The 9,549-nt window shown below is 36.6% G+C and overlaps 2 protein-coding genes across 7 annotated transcripts in view; one reads left to right on the top strand and one right to left on the bottom strand.

The window, feature by feature from the left end:
* The first annotated feature begins 2,438 nt into the window (after window positions 1-2,438).
* Window positions 2,439-3,105, top strand: LOC129742823 (uncharacterized). Its single transcript, XM_055734763.1, has 2 exons — window positions 2,439-2,513; window positions 2,579-3,105. Exons 1-2 carry the CDS (start codon window positions 2,472-2,474, stop codon window positions 3,020-3,022), a joined length of 486 nt encoding a protein of 161 aa, XP_055590738.1. The 5' UTR covers window positions 2,439-2,471; the 3' UTR covers window positions 3,023-3,105.
* A 2,591-nt stretch (window positions 3,106-5,696) lies between these two features.
* The window catches only part of LOC129747495 (serine/threonine-protein kinase WNK1-like), a 130,660-nt gene continuing 126,807 nt past the window's right edge, over window positions 5,697-9,549 (bottom strand). For all 6 annotated transcript variants that reach the window (XM_055741745.1, XM_055741746.1, XM_055741744.1 and 3 more), the window contains one exon: window positions 5,697-8,959. In XM_055741745.1, coding sequence (XP_055597720.1) covers window positions 8,319-8,959 — 641 coding nt within the window. In that variant the 3' untranslated portion in view covers window positions 5,697-8,318. The remainder of the gene's footprint in view (window positions 8,960-9,549) is intronic.

Raw genomic sequence — 9,549 nt, 5'->3', positions numbered from 1 at the left:
CAGTGTTGTTAAAGATTCAGATTTTCTTTCTGTGTAGTTAAGCCAATCATTACAACTTGGGATTAGATTCATTCAAATTAATGTTAATGTGGTGTTCTCTCGAAAAAAAAATGTTTGTCTAAAATTTACTTTCTGCATTTCTAAGTCATTTGACATCAACATTCAAAATTTTGATTTTCCGGATTTGCTTTGGGTCCCCCTCACGTGATTTTTGTTTGTTTGTTTATTTTATTTAACGACCATTTAACAGCTTATACGTGATTTTTGAAATTCTTAACTAACACATTGCAGACCAACCAGATATCTCGATTTTTCACATGACGCCAGTGCGCTTCATTGAGTAGCAAAACTCAAATGTGAAACACATTTTATAATGAAACTTTATTCTACTTAATTGTGTACAACACACTTTCGATAACTCAAAGATACTAAATTTAAATAATTTGGTCTAGCCGTTTTTGAGTTAGAGAATGTAAAATTTTAGTGTTTTCAGGCTTAGATTTTTTTTTTGTCTAGAATCGACTTAACAAATTAAGGACCCCTAAGACTTCAAATGGCTATAACTCCTGTTATAAATATTTTTTTCGCAAATTTTTCTTCATGACTATTTTTATTTTCAAAATGCACCTATTTTTTAATTGTTTTTTATTTTAAAGTTTGTGGATTTTGAAAAACGTATGTGGTGTTTTCATACCTATTTATACCGCCGGAGGTCAAATGACCCCAATCACTTTTTCCGCTAAAATTCTCTCGTTTCTCAACCGATTTTTAACAAAAAATTGTTCTGGAAAGCTTGTAACGTGACTCAAATATGATTCTCAAACAATATTCGCAAAAAAATTCACTTAGTGCTTGAGAAAGCTGAAATAAGAAGCTGTATACTCAAAATCCGGTGCAAAAATCCAGTGCAAAGTCGAATTTAGTTGCTAGAATAGCCTCAGAAAATGCAGATTGATAAAAAGTTAAAAAACAGCTACCTTTGAATAGTCATAAAAAATCCTGTGTTTCGTGTTTTATAAATCTAAAGATGCCAAAATATCACAAATTACGTCAATTTTCCAATTCACTTTTCACAAAAAAAAATATTGTTACTGGAATAGCTTTGGCGGTTGATTCATTGAAAAGTACGGTTTTATATCACTTTTTTTTTACATTTTTTGAGGCCATAATATTCAGAAATTAAAAAAAAGTGTACATGGGTGAAACATATAGCAATTTTAGAAAAATATTTCCGTATGTGCAACATATGGCTTCTGACTTCAGCTTTCTCAAGCACAAAGTGAATTTTTTTTGAGCTCTTAACAATTGACTTACAGCCTTTTTCCCGAAGCAAGTTTTTCTTCTGATTTTTTTCTTAGACTTTGAATAACTTTAAAATTAATGATTGCAGCTGAATGTTGTCTGAGAATCATATTTTAGTCACGTTACAAGCTTTTAAAAACTATAAATTTGGTAAAAATCGGTTTTCGCTTGGCCTTGGGTTATTTTTAAGGGTAAAAGAAACAGAAACTTATGGTCGGTTTTCAAAACTCGATCGTGAAATTTTTGCCACCCTTATTATAAGTATAATACTGCGAGTATAATACTCCTGTTATAAGATAAATCCTGTTAAAATTGCCGTTCAAATCCAGTTGAAAACATACTTTGGTTAAATATTTTCACATGGATATTCGCGATCGTTCTGTAATGGTTTTCTATCAAAAGTGTTGTATTTCGATTAATGGTATATTCATGGTGTGATTTCTCGACCATTGTAAAAACCACTCTAAACACTAAACCTCATTTACATGGTTAGACCTCACGATTTTTTTTCAAAACGTATCGGAATCTGAGAAAAATCAGGCATTTGCTTGCTTGCTGGCAAGGTTGCTTCAACAATGCAGAATTTTTCTAGTGTCGATTACTAAAATAGACTGATGAAAGTGACAACATTTAAAGCAGATTTTTTCGATTCTTTTGATTAATTCTCGGCAAGGCTGGCAAAAACCGGGCATCTGATTTTCAATGTGCCAATCCAAAAATCGGGCAATATCCGAGAAAATTTAAGTGAAATTCAACCACTATTGGAAAATCCGGGCATCCGGGCCGGACCTGACTAGTCTTGCATTTTTTATTGAATATCCGGACAAGCCCGGATAAATCCACGAATTCTAGAATGCTTAAGTTGAACGTAAAAGCTGGTAAGCTATTTGCACCGACAATTTGTAGAGACTATTGTAACTGTAACTCAAATCTGAAGAATTTTTATTAGTTTTTGTTTTCAAAAATCATAGCCAGGTATAAGGTGTTTTAGAAGACGGGCAACTCAATACGAAAATACTTCCAGATGTTGCACAGGAAAAGCAACAAAAAATGGTAGATCCAGCGATGAGCAGGTGTTTCAAAATTCCAAATTTTCACTATATAAGGTACCCCAGCTGCAAGGAAATCATCATTGTCGGAAGAGATTTCTTGACTAGTTCAGCTGAAAAATGAAGTGTCTTATTCTCCTGGGTCTTGTCTGCCTCGCAGCTGTAAGATTTTTTTAAAGTTCAATATGATTAATCTGTTTAACATATTTCTTTTGTATTTTTAAAAGTCTGCCACTGCTCAAAGTGCTGCACTTCAAACCGCAATCGCGGACCTGGCTAAGGCAGCCAAAGCCAATGCGGACCTCATTCAGAAGAACTTGCCCCTGTACACGCGCATTATCGGCCAAACGAAGTTGAACGCTGTAACCAAGTTCCGCAACGATGTCAACATTTTCTTTGCTGCGACGTTGAGAACTAAACTTACGGACAGTGAAGACGCCGCTCTGGTGAAGGTCATAAAGACGATCATCTCCGAGCTTAAGGACTGGAGCAATGCCATTCGGGATGCCCTGGCCTGGCGCTGCCCCCGCGAAGCCCGACGTGGAGCGGAAGCATTTGTTGCCAAGATCGAAGCCCTGGTTGGTTCGATCGTTAAAGTTCCGGCTTTGAATCCCGCTTCTGGGGCTCTTTTGGCTAACTATCAGGCCTTCAAGAAGGTCATTAACGGTTAAGAGTTCTTTTGAGAAATATGAACTTATCAAAATGTTGAGACCTTTTGTAAATAAAATTTAATCATCTGATTTGGAAAATACAACGTTTTTTTTTATCTATTTCTTGATGTAGTTGAGTCCTTATATTATGAACTTGAACTCGAATTGGTCCTCGTGAAGCATATCGGTATCGAATTTTGAATACGGCGAATGCGCCAAGACCTTTGTTTTGAGAAAAACGCATTCCAAGTTTCAGAAAATAAAATCAATTTCCTATTTAGCTGCGTACAATTATTTTCCTAAATAAGTCGCTAAGACGCTTTCAAATTGATTTAATTTCATCACCCGATCGATCAATATAGCTTTTCGGTACTTATTACTTCAAAAAATTAATAAATATAACTGTGGGCCCTTTTACCACAGACTGGTGCTCTCATTTTGTTCATTCGCCAAATTGGAGCGCCCTTTTGAATTGCAGAATGACTGTTCGCCTTTTGGATCACTCATTAAATAAGCAATATTCAAGCAAATTTCGGCTTGAAAGCGGGTCCAAATGATCACATTAACACATTAGCACATTCAACGATCTTATAAATGCTGATTTGTGCTTCTCCTCGTCCTGGGAAAACAAATTTCAAAAACTTCAATGCCCTTTTTCCATCTCGAAATAACTATTGGCCCTTTTGTTCGCGACGAAATTTTGAGGGGAAATGGACGAATGAACTGTGGGATTACACACTCATAAAAAAAGCTATTCGCCTTATTTTAAAAATTAAATTTAACTTCACTAAAATAAGAAAAATTAAAAGGAGATCATATTTTCGGATGTAAAATAAAGAGTTTAACGCATTTATGTGATTATCTGGATTTGTTTACAGTTGGCGCATTCGCCGTATTCAAAATTCGATACCGATATGTATAATTTACAATCTGAAGCTAACTTCCATAAATTTTATATAAAAAAAAATAAATAAAAAGAAATATTTAAAAAAAGAGACAATGGCCCTTATTCTGCGCCGCGCGTGACGTGATGATTGTCACCTCACCTCGGAGTCACCGTGAGATTTGTCACCTTATTCCCGGAGTCGATCCGAGTAAAGTGACAGAGGTTCATTCTAGGTGAGCGACCGAATGAACACATCTGTCAAAATGGTAGAAATTGTTATGTTTTGATTAGTTTTTGCTCGCGATTCGAATTTTCCGTCCTGATTTTTGAAGTTGTTAGTGAAAATTCCGGTGCGTGAAAGACCACAAACGGGTTATATGGTGACAGCAAGGAACATAGAAGAAAAAACGCGCATTTTTGTGCCCTCAAGAGGAAAAACCTGAATCCGGAACCTGCGGAAACAAACGCACAATTGACGGCTGCTGCTGCTTTAATCAACCAGTGCACAAAAGGCTAATCAAAGTAAATAAAATGATTTTTATTAATAAAGCATTGAACCAAATGAAAGAAGCGAATTCAATTGATTTTTATATGACGGGTTATTTTGCTTTATAACCTCCAAGGAAATTCATTGTTTAAATTTTCTGACTTGTCCCTTATTGATACCGGTAAACCTCACCTGTATCCTTCACTTGAATTCCACATTCCGTCAAAATATTTAATATTTCGAGGAAAAATCCTAATGATAATAGTGAAAGTAAACGGACTAATTACTAATATTTTATTTTCAAAGTGTTCGTGTTTTCACGTTTTTACATTTTGCAAAAAAAAATTCAATAAATAAAAAAAAACTTACATATTTAAAACTATCATTCTTTATCATTCAATTAACTATTTAAAGCCTTTTATTCCCGTGTACATAAATGTTCTGTTAAATTTTTTTTTCGACACCACCTGAAAAGGTACCGACAATCCTCATCGATCGCCGAATTAGTTTAGCAAATCTAGATTTGTTCGTGATAATTGTTTTTAAAATGGTCATACTTTAATGTTGTTGAACTTTTAGAGCCAAATTATTTCCTGTTTCATAAATTTTTCATTGAATTTCTATCTCGTCGCCACCTGAAAAGGTACCGACAATTGTCACCTAAAATCGTCACCCGAATGCGACGATTCTCACCCACGGTGACTACGAGAATAGGGTAAGAACTCACAAAGTTCATCCGAAGTGACGTTCCTCACCTAAACCGACTGCTGGAATAGAGTGACTTGGGTGACTCTACTATCGTCACGTCACTCGAGGCGCAGAATAAGGGCCAATATATCCTTGTTGCCTCCATCAGAATGGACCACTTTTTGAGAATGCCTCGGCTCTTCACTGGACTGCAGTATTTCTCCGTCATATGCGTGAAATTTCGTTTCACGTCACAAAAGGCCGATGTTTGACATGATGAGACGCTTGAGTCCTGTCTTCATGAAATCAACCCGATTTGGCACTGCACTTGTTCCTTCCTAGCGCAGGTTCGAATTCTACACTTTTGGAATAGGCCACGGAGTCCATTTTTTTTCAGTTGTTAATTTTAGACCCGAGTTCCAAATTGTTTCTAGAGTTCGTGCCAAAACACACAGTACGACACATTAACACTTTTACTGTAATTGACTAAAACATCACAATTGTCATCACATTCAGAATCCTTTGAGAACAAATTAGAAACTGATACTTGACACTTTTCTTATAAAATAAGACATATTGATACACTTTCCACATGGAAATGTTCGGATGATAAACTTTTTGATTTAACAGCAATATTTGCGCTTCAGCATTTTTATTAATTTTTGATAGATATTTAATATCTTAATTATTCCTTCATTTTCATATAATATAGAATAGAATATTATAATACAATAAAGTAATGCAAACCCTGTCAAATTTGGGTCATATGCGATGAATATTTCCTCTCTTCCAACGCTGTTTTTTCTTCCTCTGTTTCATTGCATTCCAGTCACAGTGTGTTCACGCATTCTTCGCACATACAACCCGATACAAACACAAACACACTCATTGTATCGCCCTACACATAACTTTATCCAAAGCTGATTCCACACACCATGGATGTTCATGAAATCCTTCAAGGGGATTACCTTCTCACCAAATAACGCAAAACACACTCGCCCTCACACAAACCCTAATGCTACTCACGATTTTTTTCCTTACCGCCTCATCATTCGGATTCGGTCTATTCCACGCCAAACATCCTCGTCTTGTGAACGAAAAAAGAAAATGAAACAAAAAAAATTTCGACCATCATCATGTTCCTAAAACTACTATCTACTAGTTATCTCACAGATCCTTGTTTAAACTTTTCGTTTGCTTCGCAACTCTATGGTTTAGACTTTTAGACTTACTAGAACATCACTTTCTTCTTTCTGCCCTGCTACTACTGCGCGCGGTTGTGTTGAAGCTTTAAGTTCAATTAATTTTTATTTTGCTTGCTTTCTTCATTTAACTTTCCGCTAGGTAGTTCGAGACAAGTCGAAAGTGAAACACGAACGATTTACTTCTTCTACGTTTCCGATAAAGATACCTAATTTTAAAGCGTTTTGTGTTGTGTTCGTAGATTAGAGTCGAAATCAAATTCCTAATCGATAAATTTATGTGTAGATTAACAGCTGGTTTTGTCAGCGCGAAAAAAAGCTTCCGTTAAGTTATTTTTTTTTTTTTGGAGTGGAATTTTGGTTTGTAAATGAGTGTTTGGACTAAGAATTTCATTCGTTTTTTTTCTCTTGATTTAATTTTTTTCCTCGGTTTGACATTATCGTTGAAATCATCTTACTATTTGCTGTTGGATTTGAGGATTACTTTTTTTCAGTTAAAATTAATTAAGTTAAAAAAAAAGAGATTTTATGTTGGGACTATGATATCTTAGCTAGTGATGGTACATGAAAATTTCTTTTAAAATCATTATTAGATACTTTCTAGCTATATCTGTTTTTAGATTGATCAGAATGGCATGCGTTTGAATCAAAAAAGTGACCTCAGGGCTTTAAAATGAATATATCTAGGGCTGTTGGGAATACTATAGTTTGAAATTTCTGATTGCCAAATAAAATAGTAAGAAGTTCTCAACACAAGCAGTCCGAATGGTGTTTTTCATTTTTTTAGAATCAAACAAAAAGTGATTACTACACAAGTAAACAAAAAAATACAGTCATTTCCAAAGCTTTGGATGTGTACGATCGACGTAGTTTTAATATATGGATATACTTTTTTTGAATAATTTCTTTTCATAGAAAGGGTCTAGCCAGTCCTCTCACGTATTTATAAACGTACAATTTTTGCTTTCACAATGCATGCATATTTCGTCTAGAAAATATAAAGCGCTAAATATTATTACATTACTTAGGTATTCGAATATAAAATTTACACAATAGTATCTTCTGCGTGCGTGTGTGTGTTTGTGTGGGAGAGGTGTTTGGATTCAGTTTTCGCAAATTATTTACATTTCTTGTTATTCATGCATGTTGGTTTTGAGTTTTTGCTTATTTGTTTCTAATGGGGATGCTGCTTTTATTTTTTTTTTCTTTGAGTAAGAGTCGTTATCAGTTTTGTTATTTTCTCTTTAAATACAATTATAACAACAATATCTATATCTGTTTTTGTCTAATGTCTCGAAACAAAACCGTCCAGCAGAGTTTTTTTCTTTTCCTAGTTCTCTCATCTTTACCTCACTCCATTTCAATATCTTCTTCTCGACTATTGGTGATGCTAGTAGATTTGCAACATTCGGAGAAGACTACGCGCAACCAACTAGATCAGATGATCCTTTCAAACGTTTTTAGAAATTTAAACATTCTACCCGAGTCTAACGGGTTTGAAAGACTCGGTTGGTAAAATTCAATCGTTTTACAGAGCCTTGGTATATTCAAGGATATGCTGTTTTGCTAGGAAATTGGAATGACAACGTTGCGCACACAGGATTATATGGAAACAAACACAGTACGTCGTGATGGATTTTCGAGGTTGACAGTTTTCTTTCGCCTAAAGCAACCATTAAGCAGCAGCACCGCACTGATAACCACATCATGCACAGTCACAGAGAATTTTTTTAAACACTAGATTTTTGCTTTTTTGGTACAGATCTCTTTTTCTAGGTTGGATGCTTTCAGCAGCCAACCAGCAGCGGCCCCTCCCTGCGGGTGGAAAACTTAAAAAGTAGCCAGAAAAAATGTGGCCTCCTTGTTCTTGCTACTACAACGTTCGAGTATAAATAGAAAACAATTTTTACTAGCAGAGATAATTTCCTCTAGGAAGAAAATCGCGTCCCAGCGCAGGTTGCCTCCAGTGGGACAATCTCTCTTACGTAATAGTGATATATATAAAGTATACAATTAGACATACACATACACACTCTAGGTGAAACACAAGTCCCCTCACTTGTGTGTATTGCCATCGTTGACAAGCGCTAACGTGGCTGCAGCTTCGACTAGATCTGCTTCCGTCGGACCAATTCCTCCACTGCCCCCACTGCTGGTGCTTCCGATGGTGCTCTGATAGCTACTGTAGGAAGGTGTCATAATAGTGGCCTGATCGAACCCACGACTGACGGCCAACGTAGGCGATGTGATGTCTGCTGCCCCGGTAGCTATCATGTTAGCAGTTTGTTGTTGCACCAGCACTTGCTGCATTGACACTGGCACTTGAACCTGAACTGGAACTGAACCAGGAGCAGATGGCGCACCATTCATGGCGGCAGGTGCCGGTGCACCACTGGTGACATTCGATGGTTTCATTTCTTCCTTCTGTTGCTTCATAAACTTTTCCAATTCCAAAAAGTGCCTCAGTTTCAGCTCCTCGTGCTCGATGTGTTGCCGTTGCAGAAGCAACTGAAGCTGTTGCCGAGCGCTGGGCATCAACTGCATGGCACGCAGATAGCCTTGGATGGCTACCAAGTTTTGCCCGATGTCATCGCTGTTAAATGCCTGTTCTTGCAGTTGCGGCTGGGCCATTGGTAGCTGTTGTTGCTGTGGTTGTTGTTGATGTTGTGGTGGTGATTGCTCACTGTATCCTCCAACTGTGTTTGGGGGAAGAAAGAAAAACGGTATGGGTTAGGTCATCCTTTATTTTTGTTGACTCTGTTTGATTCATTTTGAAATTACTTTGGAAATTTAATTTGGAATATCGCGTATACATTCATACTCATTATGTAGAGAAAATTCAAGTAACAAGTACTATAAATAACAAAGTGAATCTAAAGGACAACTAAAGAAAACGCGAATCGGGGGGACCACGAAAAAAAAGTGTAAGGAAAGCTTAAGCAAATATGTGTTGGGAAGGTTACTTTCAAAAAAGGCTTAGCAAAGAAGTGTGTTGGGAGGACCACTTACTTTAAGCGAAAATCGCTTCGGGAAGACCGGTTGAAATCGACTGTGTGTTGCGAGGACCACTCTTAAAAAGTTTTTTTTCAAAGAAATTAGCTGAAAGGACCCGTTGCTTTAGGCATTACAGCGTGTCGTGATGACAGTTCAAGCAAAAGTTTTTTGGGAGGACCTCTCATTAGAACATCTTAAAGGGAAAAAGTGTGTTGGGAGGACCGCTTACTTGAATCGATAAGCGCGTCGGGAGGACAGCTGGAAATCGTGTGTGTTGGGAGGACCTCTCTTA

This window comes from Uranotaenia lowii, chromosome 2 (assembly GCF_029784155.1).
Source record: "Uranotaenia lowii strain MFRU-FL chromosome 2, ASM2978415v1, whole genome shotgun sequence".
NCBI lineage: Eukaryota > Metazoa > Arthropoda > Insecta > Diptera > Culicidae > Uranotaenia > Uranotaenia lowii.
Note: the sequence above shows the minus strand (reverse complement) of the source record. Positions and strands in the feature narration are given on the sequence as shown.

Excerpts from the sequence above, each read along its gene's own strand:
- LOC129742823 (XM_055734763.1), top strand. The coding sequence starts at position 2,472 with ATGAAGTGTCTTATTCTCCTGGGTCTTGTCTGCCTCGCAGCT. Across the intron at positions 2,514-2,578 it reads GTCTTGTCTGCCTCGCAGCT|TCTGCCACTGCTCAAAGTGC; the intron begins GTAAGATTTTTT and ends TATTTTTAAAAG.